This window comes from Channa argus, chromosome 23 (genome assembly GCF_033026475.1).
Source record: "Channa argus isolate prfri chromosome 23, Channa argus male v1.0, whole genome shotgun sequence".
Lineage (NCBI taxonomy): Eukaryota > Metazoa > Chordata > Actinopteri > Anabantiformes > Channidae > Channa > Channa argus.
The window spans coordinates 11,500,770-11,520,657 of NC_090219.1; the positions used below are offsets into that span (position 1 = coordinate 11,500,770).

The following is a 19,888-nucleotide window of genomic DNA, read 5'->3' on the forward strand; positions in this document are numbered from 1 at the left end:
GTGCTGGATGCACACACACACACACTTCCTGTCAGAGGAACAATGCAGCAGATTACGTGCCGGTCTGTTCACTGCCTCCGCTCAGATTAATGAGGCAGCTTTGCTCTGTCAGGCAGGTAGGAAGCCTGCAGGCTAATTCTATATCATTATGTTTCCCTGTAAAGAAACAGACGCACTGAAAGCAGCGTTTGGCTGATTCGGCTGATGAATGAAAAGACCTGCAGGGCGACAGCAAACACTTTGTCCACAACAGATTATGTAAATTGTCTCTTGGACACTGTTTGTCCTGTTTTCAGAAAGTTAAATTGTCTCTGAGGGATTTTTACATGAGTGAAGTTGAAGCTGCTCTAATTTAGTTCAACTTCAAATAGAGTAAATTATATTTTTTCACACATGTCTGAAGCACCTCTCATTTTATGTATGTGGAGCTGCACAGCAATACTTTCAATAATAAATCGTAATTTTAAAGTCTTGTTTTCTTGTAAAAATCAGCTGCAACATGATTTTAAACTAAATACCTATAAAATAAATGTAACAATAAACAGAGACAATGATCAGCAGATTCACTAATTACAAAAGAAAAATAATCCTGATAATGACACATGCAGACAAACAGTGCAGTTCTGTCATTCTGTTGGTGATAATACTGAATCCACTAGGGGGCAATATTGCATTACCTTCAATAGAAAAGCTATCATGCAGAGGGGGCAATTCTGAGGGGTCTCAGAAGTTTAAAGAGGGGTAGTTAGGTATCCTGTTGCATGGTTTTGTGGTTTTGGGCGTAAATATTGTGGGAGTGGTATATATTTATCATGTGGGGGTAGCTGTAAGGGTATAGGGACAAAATCTATGGCTATACATTTACCCGACATGGAAAATAGTGGAGTGTTTTTACCCTGTGGGGGCAGCTGTGGGGGTAGTAGTGCTGGTAGTGCAGTGTCTCGTCCTCACTGGCCTCCCCTGGTTCAGGACTTTCTCTCTCCAGGCTGCTGACTGAAACTCGGTGAGGGGAGTCTGACTCGCTGGGCTCCCTGCTCGGAGGACACTCTGACACACACACACACACACACACACAATTTAGTGAATAACTGATGAACAGCATAGATCCATAACAGAGATATTTGTTAGTTTAATGGTTTCTGTCTGCTAATATTTTAAAGAATATTTCTCCAAATGTATTTAGTATTTTCATCCACAGTGTCTGAATGCAGAAAGGTATATGGGGCAACTGTGGTGCAGGAGTTAGAGCGGTCGTCCACCAATCCCACAGTTGCTGGTTCGATCCCCGGCTCCCCCGGAACCATGTGAAAGTGTCCTTGAGCGAGACACTGAACCCCTGTGTTTCTCTCAGTGAGTGTTGGCCAGTCCCGCATCGGTGTGTGAGTGTGAGTGTGAGTGTGAATGGGTGAATGAGAAGCAGTAAAGTGCTTTGAGTGCCAATAGGTAGAAAAGTGCTGTATAAGTGCAGAACATTGTCATTTATAAGAGAGCACACTATCACAGCACGACAGTAAGAGCACTGACACTGGTTACGCTGGATACAAACTTTCTTTAAAACAATGATGAAGGAGCCTGCATTAGATGTAGCTGCACCTAATAAACTGACAACTGGGTGCAGCTGGTTTTCCTGATGGGCTGCAACAACCACAACAACAAAAAAAAAATCGAAATCATCTAAAGAAGCGAGGAAGATCAACATGTCGCTTTGGATAATTTCCTCATCTTTTTCTTATCCTTGTGGGGGGAAATAAAACCAACACACACTCCCGCGGTTGGTTCTTGACGAGATAACTCCTGAAGCGCTGAAGGGGAGCTTATGAAAGGTTATGAGGCCGGTGTTTATCGCTGTTTACCTCGCTGTCACAATCCACGCTCCACTGGCGGCAGTTTTGTCATTGAACCATTACTCACAGATGCAGTGCGATAGCAGATCACATCTGATGGGAAACACTGCGACGCTCTGTGCATCAGCAAACAGCACAGTCCCCCACAGATCGTTTGCGAGTTCAGTCGTCGTCTGGGTGGATTTAACCAGGCTGATCTTCTTCTTTTAGCAAACCTGGCATCTCTGTCAGTGTGGACCCCCTCTGATGTGATGGGACATGATTGACAGGTGGTTATTGAGCCCGTGGGAGGCCTGACCCAGTTTTGCTGTTCATGAAGTTAATAAACTTTACCTGTGTAGGTCTGTATGGAGGTTCAACAGAAACTCACAATCATCATACAGATGCTAAAACCAACACTGAATCTTATCTACTCACATTTTTTTTAACACACTCTTGTTTAATGGACAATATCATCACAGTTTCGGCACCGTTTTCATCATCTGTAAAGCACCAAAGCTGCTATAAAAATAACATTTTGATGGTTTGATTGATTTAGTGTCCGTCAGCCTGCAGCCTGGATTGGCTTGTTCATCTGTGCGGCAAACCTCCATTTTTGTCCAAAAACGATTAAAAACTCATCAGCCGGACACACGGACACATTGCTCCACTGGGTGACATATGTCTAAATTCAAAAACCAGTCACCTGCACGTGTGACGTTTAAGGAGCAACGAAGGGAGACTTTGATCACCGTGGACAATATTTAGAATGATGCAACATGTCACCGACTGGAGCAGCATGTCTGGCTCATGTGTTTGTAATTGTTTTGGGACAAGCTAATCCAGGCTGCAGGCTTGAAACTAAGATAATGTCTGGAGAGACATAGGAATCAAAGATGTGCATTGTTACTGTGTTGCAGTGCTGGAAAACTGTAACAGACAAAAAGATTTTTGTCTTTAACACTGAGCGCTGTTCAAGTCATTAGTGCACATTTAAACTGATAAACACTAAAATAATGTTGTTCGTTCGGTCGACTTGAATTCAGCATGTTACGCACTTATTTTCTCAATACCAGTAGTTCACACAGTCTCTACCTGAGCAGTGCGTCCTCTGTCTGTCCATCCTGTTCACACAGTCCAACAGTCCGTCGAGCTGAACCTTGATAACTGTCAACTCCCTCTTTATGGCCAGAAGCTCGGCCATCTTCACTGCGGAGAGACAGAGACATGAAGTGTAGGTTTAAATAACATCGGCTGGAAGTTAGCTCTCGTACCTGTGTTCCATCAACAGAACCACGTTTTAAATGTAAAGGTTCTGGTTCTGGGGTTGCACTTCATGCTGGACACCATTCAGTTTTGCCATAACAATCTGACTGCAGCAGCTCAAAATGAAGCAAAACAAAATCCTTGTGTCTTCTTCTGTGGTTTGTACAACCAAGTCTGAAATAAAACTTTTCTCTCTTTACGATGGTGCATTAATGGCTTTAAAGATCGTCCATAAGGGCTTTGGTCCCACTGTGGAAAGTCTTTTACTGCAGTTTAGTTCCTCAGGAAAAAGAAGGACCAGGAACCCTGTATTGGAAATGCACCAAAAGTATGTGGACACACCAAAGTACTTTGATTCTATGTTCTGTATTTCCCAGTTTGAACTCCTAAATTCCAATCAGAACTAGTTTTAATCCTGCTTTTCCAACTTTGTGGCAGCTCTTGTGTTTGTCCCTTAATTAATCAGTTCGATGTGATACAACCTGTTGGTCGACGTGACCTGACCTCATCCTCATTTGAAATCTTTTGGATGAGTGTTCAAGCCTCACCTCTATTCCTAAACCTCAGTGTTGGACTTTACTTAGTCTGTGTCTGAAGCTTGGCTCTATAATGAACCTGGTGGGGGGAAGGCAATAATCAGATTGCCAGATTTTAGGTGGCCTGGTGGCTCAATGGGTTGGGACACTCCATGCTAGCTCCCCAGGTTCCCCCTGTGGGGCATGGAGAGAAAGTTATTGAATGCAACATCTTCATATGCTAAATCTTGACAGAAAAAGCTTCTAGTCTATAAAGGTTCTAATAATAGGAGCAAATCCCTGCAGCCAGGTTAACATCTGATAGAAAGACGTCCGGGAAATGATGGCATGGTTCACAGCCACATGATGGTTCATGGTACTTCAATAATGCAATAAACGCAGTGTTGCAGCAGCCAATAGATCAGAAAAAAAGAATTAGGTTTATACAAGTAACCATAATATATAACACACTGCAAATTAGTGCAGGTGCAGTGGATTCTACAAACAGTAACGAGTATGAATCACTGTGCAGGGGGACGATTTCCTGCAGCGTCCTTTGTCATAGTGAAGCCGAAGAAGCCTCTGATTCAAGCTGCTCCACTGATTGACCAGCAGATTGTGAAGGATGTGGGATTGTTCTCCATGATGTTTAACAGATGTTTAACCCCGTCAGTCTGTCGATGGCTGCTCCTGGAAAAGCAGTGGAGGCTGCACGTGGGTGCAAATGTCAACCGATGACCCGCACAGTCATCATCGCTGTACTCTGCACTCCCGCCTCCCACCACCTCCCTGTGCCCTGTAATGTACCGCTGCAAACAGCTCGCCAAACAACCCTGAAAACTACTTCACTCCTGAAAGCTTTTCGACCTCGGAAGCTTGCAAAGGCAATCTAATTTCCTTGTGATGGGGCGCAGTAAAAACTATTAAGGCTTGTAATAAACTAGTATAAACAATTCTTATTTGCCATGCACTATTAACTCAGTCTAATTGCGAGCGCTGATAGGCTCGGCTGGGTTATAGCGAGGAGGGGAGCCCTGCGGTACAGAAGCTTTTAATGAAGAGACCATCTGGCGCCTCCCTCCACCGGGGGCCCTACGAGCGAGACGAGCCGTCACGCAGGCAGGAGATAACACGAGCAGGGTTTTAGAAACATCCACTTTGTGCTCCGGGTTTCCACGGCAGCGCGTGTCGGCTGCAGATTTAAAGATTTGAAAAAGCCAAATATGAACCTTAAATGTGCACAAATGTGAGCACTCGGGTCAAGGTTGTTATGTGGGTTTTAATTTGAAAGCCTTTAATTAGAGAGGGCTGACAGGTTTAACACCCCTGTGTACTGACCCCTGTCGTCGGCACAGTGTTGGTGTCTCCACTCTCTGCTTTTAAAGCTTTTTAACATTCAGACCCACACAACTGTTTCCACCACAGGACATACTCCCAGTTCTCGTCCTTTACACTCTGCTGAATTGCAGTCACAAGCTCAGTCTGAATGATTTCTGATGTTGCTCATTTGGTCCAACAATCACGTGGATCTCAGCTATAGCTGGAGTCTTCAGGCTCATAAATACTTTTGACTGCTCTTAAGGTTTTTGCATTGGGGTGATGAATAGCTCACAAACATATGAGTCTGCACGTTTCAAGATACGATACATGCAAAAAAAATGCAAGAGAGAGGGTTTAGAAGAAGAAAAAAAAAACACTTTCAAAAAGTTCCACAGTGATCAAGAAAAGTCAAAGTCATATTACATGACTCCGCACTAATGGAACAGAAAGACATGATGGAAATGTGTTAAAAGCAAAGTGAAGGTAGATTCAAAATAAAGAATAATTTCAGGCCGACTGGGAGCAACAGAGTTTGTTCCATCTGTCTTTTTTTACTTTCAGTTAACAATAATAAACTTGGCGGTCGAGGTTTCTACATTCTAATTAATTGTTGGGTGTAACTCGAATATTCAGTGTCGTTTTTAGCTCTAACGTGATCTACACCAGCTCCTCCCATCTTTAACCGTACATGTTCATAATCTGCACACTACAGTCTTTTAGTTTAAACATGCATACAAGTAAAATTGCACTAATTGAAAACCTATTTGAATGCATTGCAGACTGTGTGCAGGATGACACACTGACTGGACACTGACTGGACGCTGACTGGACACTGACTGGACATCGTTTGGCTTGTAACAGTAATAGTGCTGTTTGCAGTTTGCAGAAAGTGGCTTGAGAAACACAACATTTGCTTTAGGTCCAGTCAGAGCTTAGACCTCTAGCCAATAAGAGAAAACCCCTAAGAATGCACCTGAGCCAAAGCAGTTCAGAAACAGGGGCACAGGGTCAGCTTCTGTCCCCAAAGGTACAATAATGTCCACCCCCTTTGGACATCAAGGTAACCATGTTATGCTGCGGTGCATATATGATCCTAATCAGTAAGGCTCATATATGCATCATTTATTTGGTTAAGGTTCATTTCAGGAGACACAGAGAATGAATGTGTATGTGCAACATGTGGGAGGTTCAGCCAGTTATTAAAATGCTTCCACCATAACTTTGTTTAATGGATGTCAGTTAAGACGTGCAACATCATGGCTGTGTTTTATCAGCTTAGGAATATTGTGTTTGTTCATTCTCCATGACCAATTCATGCAGAACACCAGGAAGGTGCCTTTACTTTTCGTGTTTATTGTTGTAGGAATGTGTCAGACTGAAAGAGGAGATTAAAGCTGGGTGGTGGGGGTCAGGGTATCCACACTGCAGTGTCTTACATTTGGAGGACGTTGTTGTGTGTGTGTTTTTGCTCTTGCTGGATGCTCTGCTGTGCTTCATCCTCTGAGCTGCCGTGGAAGATGAGGAGGAGGATGACGACGATGAAGGGCGGGGACGTTTGGCAGGAGTGGGATTCACCGGGACAGAGCAGGGGACGCGCTGGTAGTCAAACACCCTACAAAACACACACACACACACACACACACACACACACACACCATGATGCAACACTGCTCGAGGCATAAACATGCTGCTTGTTAGCATCTTGTTGGCTTAATTTTTGTAATGAAGCTTTGTCATAAGCAGATTAAATGTTTGCAGTTGTTACAAAAAGAAAAACAGTTTAGTTTGTGGAATAATTCACGTAATTATTTTTAGTTTTTGAAAATGCATGTAGGGGAATAAACCAAACATAATGTACATTCAGTCGCTATAAGTCTTGTTTCATCAATACAAAAATGGTCAAAGAGTGGATAAAAAAGTTATAGCAAAAATAATAAAACATTTAATTAGTGCAAATGTTTGCATCACTTTATTTAAAAATAGAAATGTGAAACTTTAATGAATTATTAATGTTATAAATTGTGATTAAGCAACATTCTACTAGTGGAATGTGAAGTTGCTATTGTGTTGATGAACAAACAGTTTGTATTTTACTCTAAAATAAGGGGATGCAAACATCAGTCACTACTTCCTTCAGAAGGAGAGGACCACCAAAATGTCCTCAGTCCATCAATCTGCTAATATGTCAAATAAGTCTTTTAATTAAGGCTCCAGACGCAGGACACCTGCAGCTGGTTTAACAATGCGAATTCTGCGTCGCTTGGGACACAGAATTCTCATTTAAAAAATGAACAAAGGGGTTAATTATGAAATGTGTAAAATAACGCGATTGTAATGTGTTAAGAAAAAATATTAGAAATGTAGTGATATAAAAAGCACATAGGTGGTGGAGTAAAAGTCAAAGTAGCCATAATTAAATGTGTGTAAGTAAAGTACAGATATATAAAAGTAGTTACTTTCGACCACTTTAGTGAGATTACATTTTTAGCACAGTACACTAACATGAGTGTTACCTTTGCTGTCACACACACACGGTGTGTGAGGACACTAAGCTGCCCGTGGTGGATCAGCACAATCGTGGTATTAATGAAGGAGAACCACCGCTTTGATTCCTTTAACATCTACATAGTTTGTACATTTGTTTTTGCAGACCACAGCACAGAATGTGGCTCTGGCTTCCACAGACTCAGAGGAGAACCACAGCCGGGTGTTGCAGACGTCGAAAGACCTGAGCATCTGCGGATAATACAGCCAGCTCTGCTCCGGGGTGTGAGAGCACACCTCATCGTGCTACGTGGGAAATAAAACACCCAGAGTCACGGTCAGGAGGGTGAATCGAGAGCACAGATACGTCCTTATTGATAAAAGAGTGACGTGACAAATAGAAGATCAGCATGTAGAAAAAAGTTTTGAGCCATTAGTGACTTTACACAGTGTTTGACCTGCTCACTTTGTCCATCTGTTGCTTTATAGTTGAATAGCCTGGAAATAGGTACAATGTGCTGTTTAACTAGCGTCCGATTATTAACTGTCTGCATTTTAGATTTAAAAATGAACAAACGTAAAGAGAGACAGAAGAGGAGAACCATGAAACTTATTTACAGCACTAACACACAAAATCACTTACTGCTGCAAAATGCATCCAAACCTCGTTCATAACGTGCACAAGGTTTTATTAAACAAGCTCATCAGTGAATCAAACTGGATGTTCCTTCATCACCATGAACACACACTGCAGTTCATTTGGACTAAAAACCCTGTGCAGCAACTGAAGGGCTTTCTGTTCACTTTGTCCGCTAACCTGCAAACTTGGTTAGTGGCTGAAAAACAAGTAACAAAATGATCTCTGAGGAAATTAATGGAGAACGAAAGCGCTGCCGTTATAGCTGCAGCTGAAGGTCAATTGAAAGTGAATTTATCTGAAACCTGCAGCAGCTGTTCTACCTGCTGGAGGTGAAAGTTTCTCAGCAACAGAGAGACTTATCATATAAAAACCTGCCAACTCATTTCTTTCCCTAAAATAATCTCACATTCGCTTCCTTTTTCTAACAGGCGTTGGTGTCGTGCTGCTGCTCGCTGATGTTTTCTCCCACGGCTGTTGCGTATGGCTGCGAGTGGGAGCTGACGGACAGCTCCAATTTGATGCAAAGAGCGATAGAGCAGGCGACGAGGGAGGACGACGAGCAGCCTTTCCTCTCCCCGTCTATCACAGCAGCCATCTACAGCTGGAAGAGGACTGACTGCAGGGGAACATGGATACATTTCATCTCTTTCTCTGTCAAACACACACACACACACAATGATGCTGAGGGGGCTTTCAGGCTGCTCTGTGGGCCAGGGAATCCTCCAGCTACCCACTGGGTTTATGAAACGAGCAGGTACGCAGGTAGCTATGGTTGTAAGTCTCCATGAATCAGTCAAGCTGCAGCTTTAACGCATTTTGCTCATACTCTAATCAGTTCATCCATGAGTCGATGTTGACATTTGCACAAAACGTAATGAAGTCCCCTCCAGGCATTTGTGAGGTATAGCATTGGACGTATGTGTCTAATCTGAAAAATCTCCCTCGATGCCTTGGTACGGACAGATGGACGGACAACCCGTAAGCACAAACACAAAAATATAATATAAAAAGGAATATCTGACACGTTTGCACTTCTTGTTGGTTCATGTGTCCAACCCCATTTTCAAATCGTGGATGTTTAATTACTAATTAATCTCAGCTGTCTGCATCATACCCATGACACACTGTTGTGTTAATGCACTCAGCCTGTTTGCACAGACGCAAAGTGTGAATTTTATGCTCACACAGGAGCGATGGGAAGTAGAGGGACATGTAAAAAACATGTAATTAATGAAGAAATCATAACGTGCCACAGATAATGGGCTCTGCATCGACACGGAGCCTCACAGCTTGTAGATGAGCCACAACATGTGAAAGAGTTTTCTAGTAACATTAAAACACGCTCGCTGCAGTTTATGGGTATTTTAGCAGCAGCCATGTGGGAAACCAGGCCACAGAAGACATGAAGCCAAAAGCTGCCAGCTGCCGAAAATCCAGATTGGTGAGCGCTCAGGGCTGTGTGACCCCCCTCACACCGTATGTTAAACTACATAGACAGAACATTTGTCTAAAACTAGACAGGGGCAACTGATTTGAGCTGCCTCTGCTCACCCAGGCTTTAAGGGAGGATGAATGTGCCTGTCATGGTGTAACACTTCTCTCTCAGCGTGATCAGATTGTGTGGGGTTACACTGACTAAAAATATCAATACAAAATATTGTGGTTGTTTCACCAACTCCTACGCTTAATATTAATGAGCTGAAATAGTATTTGCAGTGTCAGGAGAAGCTCAATTTAAACATAAAACCCAAAATACACATTAGAATATCTCATTCATGGATGGAAAACCCATCCAACCACTGGGGAACAGCACCCAGAAAGCCCAGGAGGACAATGGGTCCGTGGCCAAGATGCTATGTGAGAGGAGTTAACATCACAGGGGTCAGTTAAAAGACATCCAACAGACACAAAATGATAAATATTTTTAAAAAAAAAACACAAACTCGTCAAAACTAAACACAAAATGATGCTAGAAACAACAAAATATCTAAAAAAAAAGAGATTAAAAATATGATAAAATCTACAGAAAACACAAAATGTTGCTAAAGCATCAGGGTGGGGTTAGAAGGGGCTACAGCGCCACCAAGAATCATCAGAAGTGTGACACGCAAAATCACGCTTCTACCCACCCAACAACACCCTCAATTACCATGGCAACAAATAAGAAACTTACGGGGTACTCGGCCCACCCGTGGTCAGTGCGGCTGAAGAGGCTTTGCTCTTATTTCTCAGTAAGGTCTGTAACGTCACAGGATGGACATGAGGACGAGGGCAGGAATTGGTTAAAGATAATGGTGCATATTCTGTCCTTGTGCTCCTATGACTAAGTACTGTCAGCTCCACCTACAGCAATATTTTCTCCTAATGATAAATTGATGATATAAATTAGTTATAGAACTATAGAAAAGGACCAAATATGCTTCCTAATAAAGTTCTTCTTTGTAGTGTAATATTAGAAGATGTCACATGGACCAACGGTTCTTGTTGTGACAGATGGGACCTCAAAAACTGGACCAGCTCTGATCTGAACATGGACTAAGCTTCAATAAATGCTGCTGTTGGCTGATTGTTTTACTTATATCAGTGCCTCCATGGAAACGCCCCACAGCATCTTAAAGATCTCCTCACATCACAAACTACAACAAGACGCCTTCGTTCCACCGACACTTATCGCCTCTACCGCTCCAGAACCAAACTCCACACAATGGAGGACCCAGCTTTCTCAGCAGCTGCTTAAAGTGATCGTCACCTTTTTTAGGTGTTTCATATTTTTTGTGTTTCCATGCTTTACATGATTTTATCTCTTATTTTTTAGCTTTTAATCTGCTTATGTAGCACTTTGAGGTTTGTCGACAAACGTAAAGTGCTTTATAAAGAAAATAAATTATTATTACATATACGATTGACAGTTTTTCTATTGCATGCTCTGGCTACTTAATTGAGAAGCCTTGCAGTATGGTGTCGGCCTTCATACGATGCTTTAAACACAAATCCCGTTCACCAGTAAAGGCTTTTTTTCCCCCCCTTAGCCCCACCAAGAAAAACGTCCTGACGCTGCCTATGTCCCAAAGAGACACAAAACGCTTTTTCTTTCAAGAGTAGGGTTTTATCTTTTAAGTCCCAGACTTACTGCCTGCTGATTTCCTTTAAGTGATGTTATTTTCATCACTTCAGTGTTTAAGCATTTACATCTTCCTGTGAAGACCTTTGTGAGTTATTTGCTGTTACAATCAGCACACACTCAGACCTGCTGCTGTGCAGACTGAACACATCCGAGCGTGAATCAGCGTGTGCAGGTCGAGGAGGAAGGGGGCTACTGTACCTCGCTAAGCTGATAATCCGCAGCCCAGCAGCAGATAAACGCCTATAAATATTGACTGCGTTGACACGGCTGGGCTCCACATCCCGCCTCTCTGCACACACACAGGCTGTAATAACGCTCACAAACCGAAGCTGTGTAATTTTCCAGGAAAATAGGATGAATAAAACACTCCTGATCATTCCTGTTAGCTTTTCAGAGAAGGCAGAGAGAATGAAACACTGGCTCCAAGGGTCAAGTTTCCTGCTGCTTCTGCACAAAACAAATAGGTAAAAGAAAAGACAAGAAATTCCCGACGTGTTTGTGTTATTCTGATCTTGTTGGACGATTAAAGGTGAAACATGAACTTCTGGGGTGGTTGTCATCATGAAATTCAATTTCAGATGGCCATTAAATAGGATATTTCAGTTTAGCCTGTTTGGTCCACGTGGCAGCACTGTGGCTCTTGTTGCACAGAGCTTAGCAACAGGCAAAAACTTCAAGTTTTTAAGGGGCCACGAGTTCCCAAGACTTGTGGTGGGAGAATAATAACGATCCTGAAACAGGCCCGGCAGAGAAAGTTCTCCCTGCAGCAGCTGACGATGTTCAGGTAGCACGGGAGCTGCGAATCCCGTTGTCCTGTGCTGTTTGCACACAGCAAACAGGCTAAGAACAGATAGCAGCGCTCAATAAGAACTGCAGAAAACAATCATCGGTGCACGTGTTTGCCTGAACTGTGAGAACTGAACAACTGACCGCACACAGCTGCTATCGTACTGTCGTAATACTCAACCAAATTCAACGTGGCGATTTGTTTGACAGCAGAGCGGAAACAACGATCCACTATCTGCAGTCATAACACAGACATGACATCTATGGTAAATGTTACCCCAACACGTGCTGTGGTCGTTTTCCAGCTGAGGTTCTGTTGTCTGAAGTGTTTTTCACGTTTTATGTATTTTCAAATCTTTGAGCATTAAATCAGTGCAACTCAAGATGGAAACCGAGTGAAACTGAGTGTCGTCTCTCATGCTGTCGTCCACTTTCACTGCACTCGTCTGTTGTCATCTCTCATCTCATGTCTCTTACTCTACAGTTTTCTCTTCCTCCTCCTCCACCTGTCCTTGGCCGCCTGCTGTGTTCTCGGCCATTGGCGGGGGGCGGTGGTCAGGCCGCTGTCAGTCCACTGCTGTTCAGACGTTTTCCTTTTGCATTTTACTTAGTAAGTTGTGTTTTTTTAACCTTTATCGGGGGAAAGTCGAATGAGCAGGTGACGTTGCTGTTTTTCCAGAATCACCTTGTTTCACATTCACTTTGGGCACATTAGGACTTTCCCTCCAGACAGCAGCTTCCCACGTCTCACCTCAAAACGTCCTTTATGCAATTTGTTCAGCGCTTGAAATTCCACTGAGTGAATTCACAATACAATAAGCAGAGGACTTATATAAATGTTCTGTTCATTTGAAACGTGTTTAGATTTTCAGGGCTGCCACAGTCTTATTAGAGATATACTTTGTACCTCCTTTATAATGAAATATTAGTTTTTTTGTCTAGTTTTGTCATGTTAGGTCATATTGATTTTATCTGGTACTGCATCTTTTGAAGCAACAGCATGAAACATTTACTATTAGACTATATATTTATTTTTACTTTAAAATAACAGTGTCACAATAGTTTGGATGGGACACTTACTAAGAACGAGGCAAATGGAATCTCTGCCACTGCTGTGTGTGTGCTATGATCACCTGTTATTGCGTTTAGCATTAGAGACCTGTCCTGAGCTTTATAAGACCAAGTGACACACGTACAATAGCTCAGACTCTTCAGCTATTCATCAGAAACTAGCTCAGGATTCGTAGTGTGGCTCAAGTTGGCAGAGGTGGCAAAGAGACCCAGCAAAAGGGAGCAAACAAAGTCCAATTTGGACTCGCGTGGTTGGTGGGAAACAACAACAATCCCACATCCTTGCTGTTGTTATTTGTGGAATATTTTACCACTGACTTGATCCAGGTTGATCTAAATGTCTGTGCCACAGAGTGTTGTAGATGTTCCCGATGCAAAAACTCATTGGTGCAAAGGTGAATCACACTCAGACAAAAGCAGAAGAACCAAATCTTGCATTTTACATCTTTAACTTAGCTGATTGAAATGTTAACGCTTACTTTAGACAGAAGCTCTGCATCCTGTTTGTCTGATCACTTCATCCATTTGGTTTGAAAACTAAACTGCTCTTCAAGGCTTTTACTTTTACCTTGTTCTCCTTTTTGGCCTTTTATAAAAATCTTTTAACTTTTATCTTTTTATTTTCTATTTACCACTATTTTTATTAGCACCATTTTACCTTGTTCCTTAATTTTTTTGTACTTGTGCAATGACAATAAAGGGAATCTAATCTAATGTAATGTAATTTATATGTTTGTAAATTGGTTTCACCAGTGATCAATAAGAGTGATTTGTGCACAAATTGGTTTGGTTGTTTTCCATGTATAGATTCATCTATGTCGTCTGTAAACTGGGATTTGCTAAACTTGGTGCCGCAAACCAAACAAGTATAAAAGAAACATGTGCACATGTTCACGTAAATGCATCGTGGAGAAAACTCACATTTGGCACAAACATTCAACAAGACTTGTCAATGAACTAATCTAGAATATGGAGGTCAAAGGTCAATGTGATTGTGAGCTGACATCTGTTTATTTTTTATCAGGGATGAAGAAATCCATCCATTATCTGTAACCACTTATCCTGTTCAGGCTCGCGTGGGGGCTGGAGCCTATCCCAGCGGTCAGTGGATAAGAGGGGGTCCACCCTGGACAGGTCTCCAGTCTGACCCAGGGCCAACACAAAGAGAGTTACACAAGAACCAATTACCCTGTTTGGACTGTGGGAGGAAACCCACACAACACGGGGAGAACATGCAAACTCCACACACAAAGGCCATGGCCGGTCGAGGGATTCGCTCCAGGGACCTTGTAGCCGTGTACCCACTCCACCACCCCTGCTGCGGGTCTAGTTGTACTTCTGTTCGTTTCTCAGCCGGACTCATCTGTGAAGAGGCCTGAGTGTGTCTGCGGCCACAGGACACGCTCTGGTTCAAGCTCAGGTGAGTTCTGATGGAGCAGGAATTACAGGTTGAGAGACAGGAGGTGATTTATAACATTTTCACAGTGGCACATTTCCCCGACAAACACCAGCCGAGTGGGGTTTTTTTTGTCTTCTTTTGTACTGTTGTTTAGAATCTGCTGAGTCCTTGTGCCACCTTCAGGGGTTGACAGGCTCCTGTGTTTGCTGTTTTGTGAACAGAGCGAGCTACAATTAAGTAGGACAACTACAAAAGGAAGTAATAATGTCCTCTGGTGTAGCAGAACCAGCTCAGCTTGGTTTGTCAGTTTCTACTGTATTACCAGTATGTACATGTACACGTCTTCGTTTTACGAAGGGGTCCTGGATTTGCACTGCTGCTCTCGCACCACCTCGCTGAAAAAGTACAGCTGCTGCTGTGAAAATGTGAAGGTGTAGTCGCAGTAAGTATCGAAATCAGCAAAAGCTCCGGAGTTGTACTGTACGTTTAGTTTATTAAATGAGGAACTGGAAACACTGCAGCAAGTCTGCTACTGAGACACAAGGACATGTCAAGGTTCATGCTGTCCATGCTGTCCCCACGTCTTTACCACACACACACACAAACTGGCCTTGTTTGGAAACTCTTCTCTCCTCAACCTGCTTTTCCAAAACTCCAGATGACATCGTCTGAACACCTTATGATGAAAAACTCCTCCAGATGACGTCATTAGGAGGATGTTTTCAGCCAGAAGCAGAGAGATATTTTAATATAGTGAAGTCAGAGGGAAGTTTAAAAGCATGAATCTACATTTACACTCTAAACTAAAGACATAGAAAGGAAGTTGAAAATTAGTGAAGTGGCTCTTTACTTCAAACCTTAAAAGTCACTTCTCCTACCTCCTCCAACCCCTTTCTGTACAAAGGGGTTCAGGTTAATAGTGCAAGTTAAAAAGTGACAGAACAATTACATTTACTTCCACATGTAAAATGTGCACTGCTCAGTTTGAGGGCAAACGTGGATCCTGCTATGTGATGAACACGGGTTTCTAAAAGCAGCGTCAGCAAAGACGTGCTGCAAATTGTCCAAACTCCCATTTCACATCGGAGTCACACAATGCTCTCTGCCCTCCCAACAAACTATTTTTACATTTGTGGAGCTCTGGACCTTTTCTAAAGGTCATTTTCCTAACTTCTGCATTTAGTGAGGATTTCTAGCTGACTTTACACTGTGGTTTGTCTTTAGCTCTGTGTTCATTTGTGTGATTTACAGAAATGGCACATTTTGTCTTCATGTGCACATTGTCATCTCATGTTTTTCTTCTTTCTGAATGTCTTTTGTTTTATCTAATTGTGTCTTTGACTTCTTTCCAGCTTTGCTTTCTTAATCTTTCATGTTTTCTTTCTTTCTGTATGATCTGTCAACTCTTCTTCTCATTTACTGACTTTGATTTCTCTTATCTTGCCCTTTGCCTCCCTGTCTCTTTATCTCTCTCCCGTTTAATTCATCTTGTTCCAGTCTCTTCTGTTTCAGTAAATCCCAGTGTGGTTTTAATCTCCTCAGCTCTCTCTCGCTCTGTTTGAGGTGCAGTGTGTCTGCTGTGTTTTCATCTGCGTGCAGAACACTCTAAACTGAGAATAGATGGAGGGGAAGCAAACAGCTGCGCTCATCCTCCAAAAATGGCTCTTCAACTGGCTGAAAGCTGAGCACAACAAGGTCAAACTAGGACCCACTCACAGTTTCGCCGTTTCCTGGAGCTGCGAGCAGCTCTCTGAGAGAGGCGGGTTGTTTCCTAAATTCAGAGTCTGGCAAAGGAAATCGGCTCGGTGCCGCGTGCCAGAAACAAATGGAGAGCTGAGGTCGCTGGTGTTCTCAGAGGGTGACCAATTTCCTCCTCTCAGCTGAAAATGTGCAGTCTGACTCACTCAGAAAATACATTTAGAAGCAGTTCAAACACTGAGAAGTTGAGATGACATCTGAGCTGCAGCCTGAGCAAAATATCTTTTTTAGATTTCAGCTGTTTTTTATAAATCTAAAGATAAATCAGAAGACACGTTGAACTTATGAGAACGCTCCCATGCAACAAGTCTTTTAGAAGACGAGGTTTGTTGTTTGTTCACAGCCTTCAGAACAGAGCAGTACCTGCTACAGTGGTCATCAGGGTGTCGTACATACTCCATCTCACGGACAGATCTGAGGACAAAGAAAAGAAGTGAAGCTTAGAGTCAGAACTGACAAGTCAACGCGCTGATATTTAAAGGTTAAGTACTTGCAAAAAAAGTGGTCACAAAATGACAAGAACAACAATGTTGTGTGGGGTGAAGGTTGCAGAGGTGGTAAAAGTACATTAACTGAACATGAGAAAATAAGAGATAGTTCCATAAATGCAATAAACGAACACCACACATTAATTATTTGAATCAAAATCCAGGCTAAAAGGTGGATTTTAGAGGTTTGCTTTTAAAAACTTTGCATTCTGAGATCCTAAGATTGTTCCAGTGGCTCAGAGCAACTGGCTCAGCAGAGGTTTTTGTCCCGCACTATGATGCCGAGTCTGGATCTGGGTCACTACAGAGACTTGGTGTGGAACAGAACCAGCAGCAGGTGAAAGTGGAGCTAATTTTAACCACCTCATCTGTGTTTATTAGTTCATTAGATTCTGTCTGAACAATGTGACTCCAAGTTAGAAAAGTGAAGTGAAATAATGTAATAAGTCAGAGCTGAGAGACGGAGACTTCACTAACCCCGGGACAGAGGAGCACAGAGGGACAGGGATGGACAGATTACAGAGGGAAATAGAAATGTGATGACTTTCATAGAGAAACGATTTAGTGCTGAATTCATTTTCTTGCGCCTTCGCGTAAGCTGCCACCATTCATCTTCGTCAGCCCCGTCAGGTATTAATCAGCGTTTAACGATGGCATCGATCAGACGCCGACTCAGAGCTTTGGCTCAGCCGTGCTCCTCCTATCGAGCTGTGTAGGAGCAAACGTTTAAACATCACTATTGATCTGTAGGACGGTGCGTGTTCCTGTGAGCCGGGATCACGCAGAACAACTCTTTAATGGCTCACAGTGCTGGTTTATGACTGTGATAGTCTTTAAACGTGACAGCAGCAGCAGCAGCACAGTACCTGAGTGGATTTTATATACAGCCGCCTGAGCTGAGGTCCACTGGGCTGCATTTAGGACAATTCACACTCTCACTGTCTCACGTCCTCATCACCACTGAAAGCTGCTGCAGCACTTTCATTACATGAAGATGTTGAACTTCCCCACACAGTTACAGAGCATTCAGAAGGTTTCAGACCCGCTTCCCTTTTTTCAATTTTGTCATGTGGCAGGAATGTAATAAAAAATGAAATTAAAATTTTTTTTTCTTCAGAACCACCAGCTGGACCTGATCCTGATTAAATGGATGAAATCCTTCCAGACAAGCAGCAGTTTTAAACACAGAAGAATGTTATTCAGCAGGTGTAGCGCTGTCTTTCCTCATTTTAATGGTATTTTTGGTTCTTTCAGGGACATTTCATCACCTGTGACACGGAGGTTAAGCTGCTGTCTGTCTGTCAGCAGGATTGTTCAAACACCTGGCTGCAGCTTTCACTGAGGAACAAGACAGATCAGCCTAAGGTCACGAGGAGCTAATTAGATTTTGGGGAAGGGGGGGGGGGGGTGATGTTTCCAAGGTCAAGAGCTTTAATTAAATTAAAAGCGACAGAAATGATGCATGTGGGACTAACAATGGTGGTGAAGGTCTGCATTCTCCTGAGGTCTTCAGAAGAAGTTCAAATGATTATTTCTTTGACAAGAAAAACACAATTTTAACACTCATTTAAAAAGGCAAAGATTTAGTTGATGTACAGTTTTGATTCATAATAATAGAATAGATAAAAACACAGGTTGTAGGTTTGATTCCCGATTAGTGTGGGGTCAATATCCAGTGCAGGCCCTTAGACAAGGCCCATAACGCTACCTGCCTTGTTGCTAATGAGAGAGTAGTGACTTAGTGGTTAATTTTGCAAAAGTGTGTTTGGTTTGTTTGTCCGTACACATTAAGCGCTGAGTCTTTTAACCGATTGTTTCTGTTAGATGATCAGGACACGGTCCTGGATGGGGGCAGGTTACATACGTCGTTGCTGATATGTAGTATATGCAGTTTTTATCACAGGTACCCGGGACTGCATTTACTCAGTTGGGACTGTTTTACTGGTATGTTCAGCATCAACAAATTTGCGACCTGACATTGAGGTCATCACCGTATCCTCCGTATGTTAACAGAAAACAACCCAGTTGCAGTCACGTTCCCCAGACACAGGTTTTTCTGTTTGCAGGTTAGTTGTATAGAAACTCTTAGTAAGATGAACATATGACAGGGCACAGGTCGCTGTATAGGCTGAATGGAACCAAACCTCTGAACCTGTGTCTCAGCATTGACAAAAACTAGCTCCAATCTGTCCTGTAATTCACCCTAAAAGCACAAGCTGTCTTGGTGGAGTTCAGTGGAAGATGGACCTGCTTGAAGTTATTAATAACGTGATTTGTGAAAGTGTCCAGAAATGTTCTACACGTACACCTGATATTACAGAACTTTCTAAGAAGCCCAAAAAAGGGCAAATTCTTGCATCAATAACCACAACTCCTCCTCTGCTCTTTTGTCCCATGGTAAACCTCAGGGCTCGGTGCTTGGTCCTCTCCTGTACATGCTTTACCTCCGTCTTAAAGAAACGTTTCCCTCAACCCTGCATAACCAACCCCGTCTCCAATGTAGTCACCACTTATCCACACCATGCTGTGTTTAACATACTGTGAGTGAATATCGTGAAAGGCACCAAAACAAATACAGCATTTGCACTTTGTATTTTCTGGGCTGATCCTCTATTCTGAGAGCTCTTTGAAAACTCTGTAACTGCTGTATCTAGTAGAATATGTTTGCTGTAAAGTTGCAGTATTATTGTGCTTCTAATCCCTTTGAAGAATCCCTCACAGGTGGCAATAAGGCTTAATTTGCTTTGTGCTGAACTGCTTCAGACCTTAATGGCGTTATTAGACAACTCAGTGGCTGTTCTCCTGATGGGAATAATTACACAGTCCGCAGCAACAAACATCAATAACCCCAAACACATTTACAGAGAGTGGTTGAAGTGGAAGGAAGAAATCAATGATGTGTTCAAATATCCTTTTTGTTCCGCAGTGAGCGATACAAGAGTTTTCTCAGTGGTGGGAATTTTGGGGGAAGAAGCAGCGAAACAGGATGCGAGAGATGCATTTTTACGGCTGTTACTTAGCGCTGGCCTCCTCCAAACCAAACACCATCACACACACACACACAACAAACAGAAAAGTGTGAGTGTTCATACAAATTCATACATTCCCGGGTGAGTGTCTGGCGGCAGGTGAGACCACGCTCGGCGTTGGGTCGTCCTCGCAGCAGTTCTCTGCCTCCTCCTTAAACATAAGCACACTTTGCCGCCAGATCCAT

At 42.7% G+C, this 19,888-nt stretch overlaps 1 protein-coding gene across 1 annotated transcript in view; it reads right to left on the reverse strand.

Moving 5' to 3' along the window:
• Positions 1–19,888, reverse strand: part of LOC137108416 (RNA-binding Raly-like protein) — a 42,518-nt gene that overhangs the window by 4,766 nt on the left and 17,864 nt on the right. Inside the window, exons 4-7 of the mRNA XM_067492944.1 lie at positions 16,550–16,600; positions 6,361–6,536; positions 2,919–3,032; positions 896–1,047 (exon numbers count right to left, since the gene is read on the reverse strand). Of these exons, the coding sequence (XP_067349045.1) occupies positions 896–1,047; positions 2,919–3,032; positions 6,361–6,536; positions 16,550–16,600 (493 nt within the window). The remainder of the gene's footprint in view (positions 1–895; positions 1,048–2,918; positions 3,033–6,360; positions 6,537–16,549; positions 16,601–19,888) is intronic.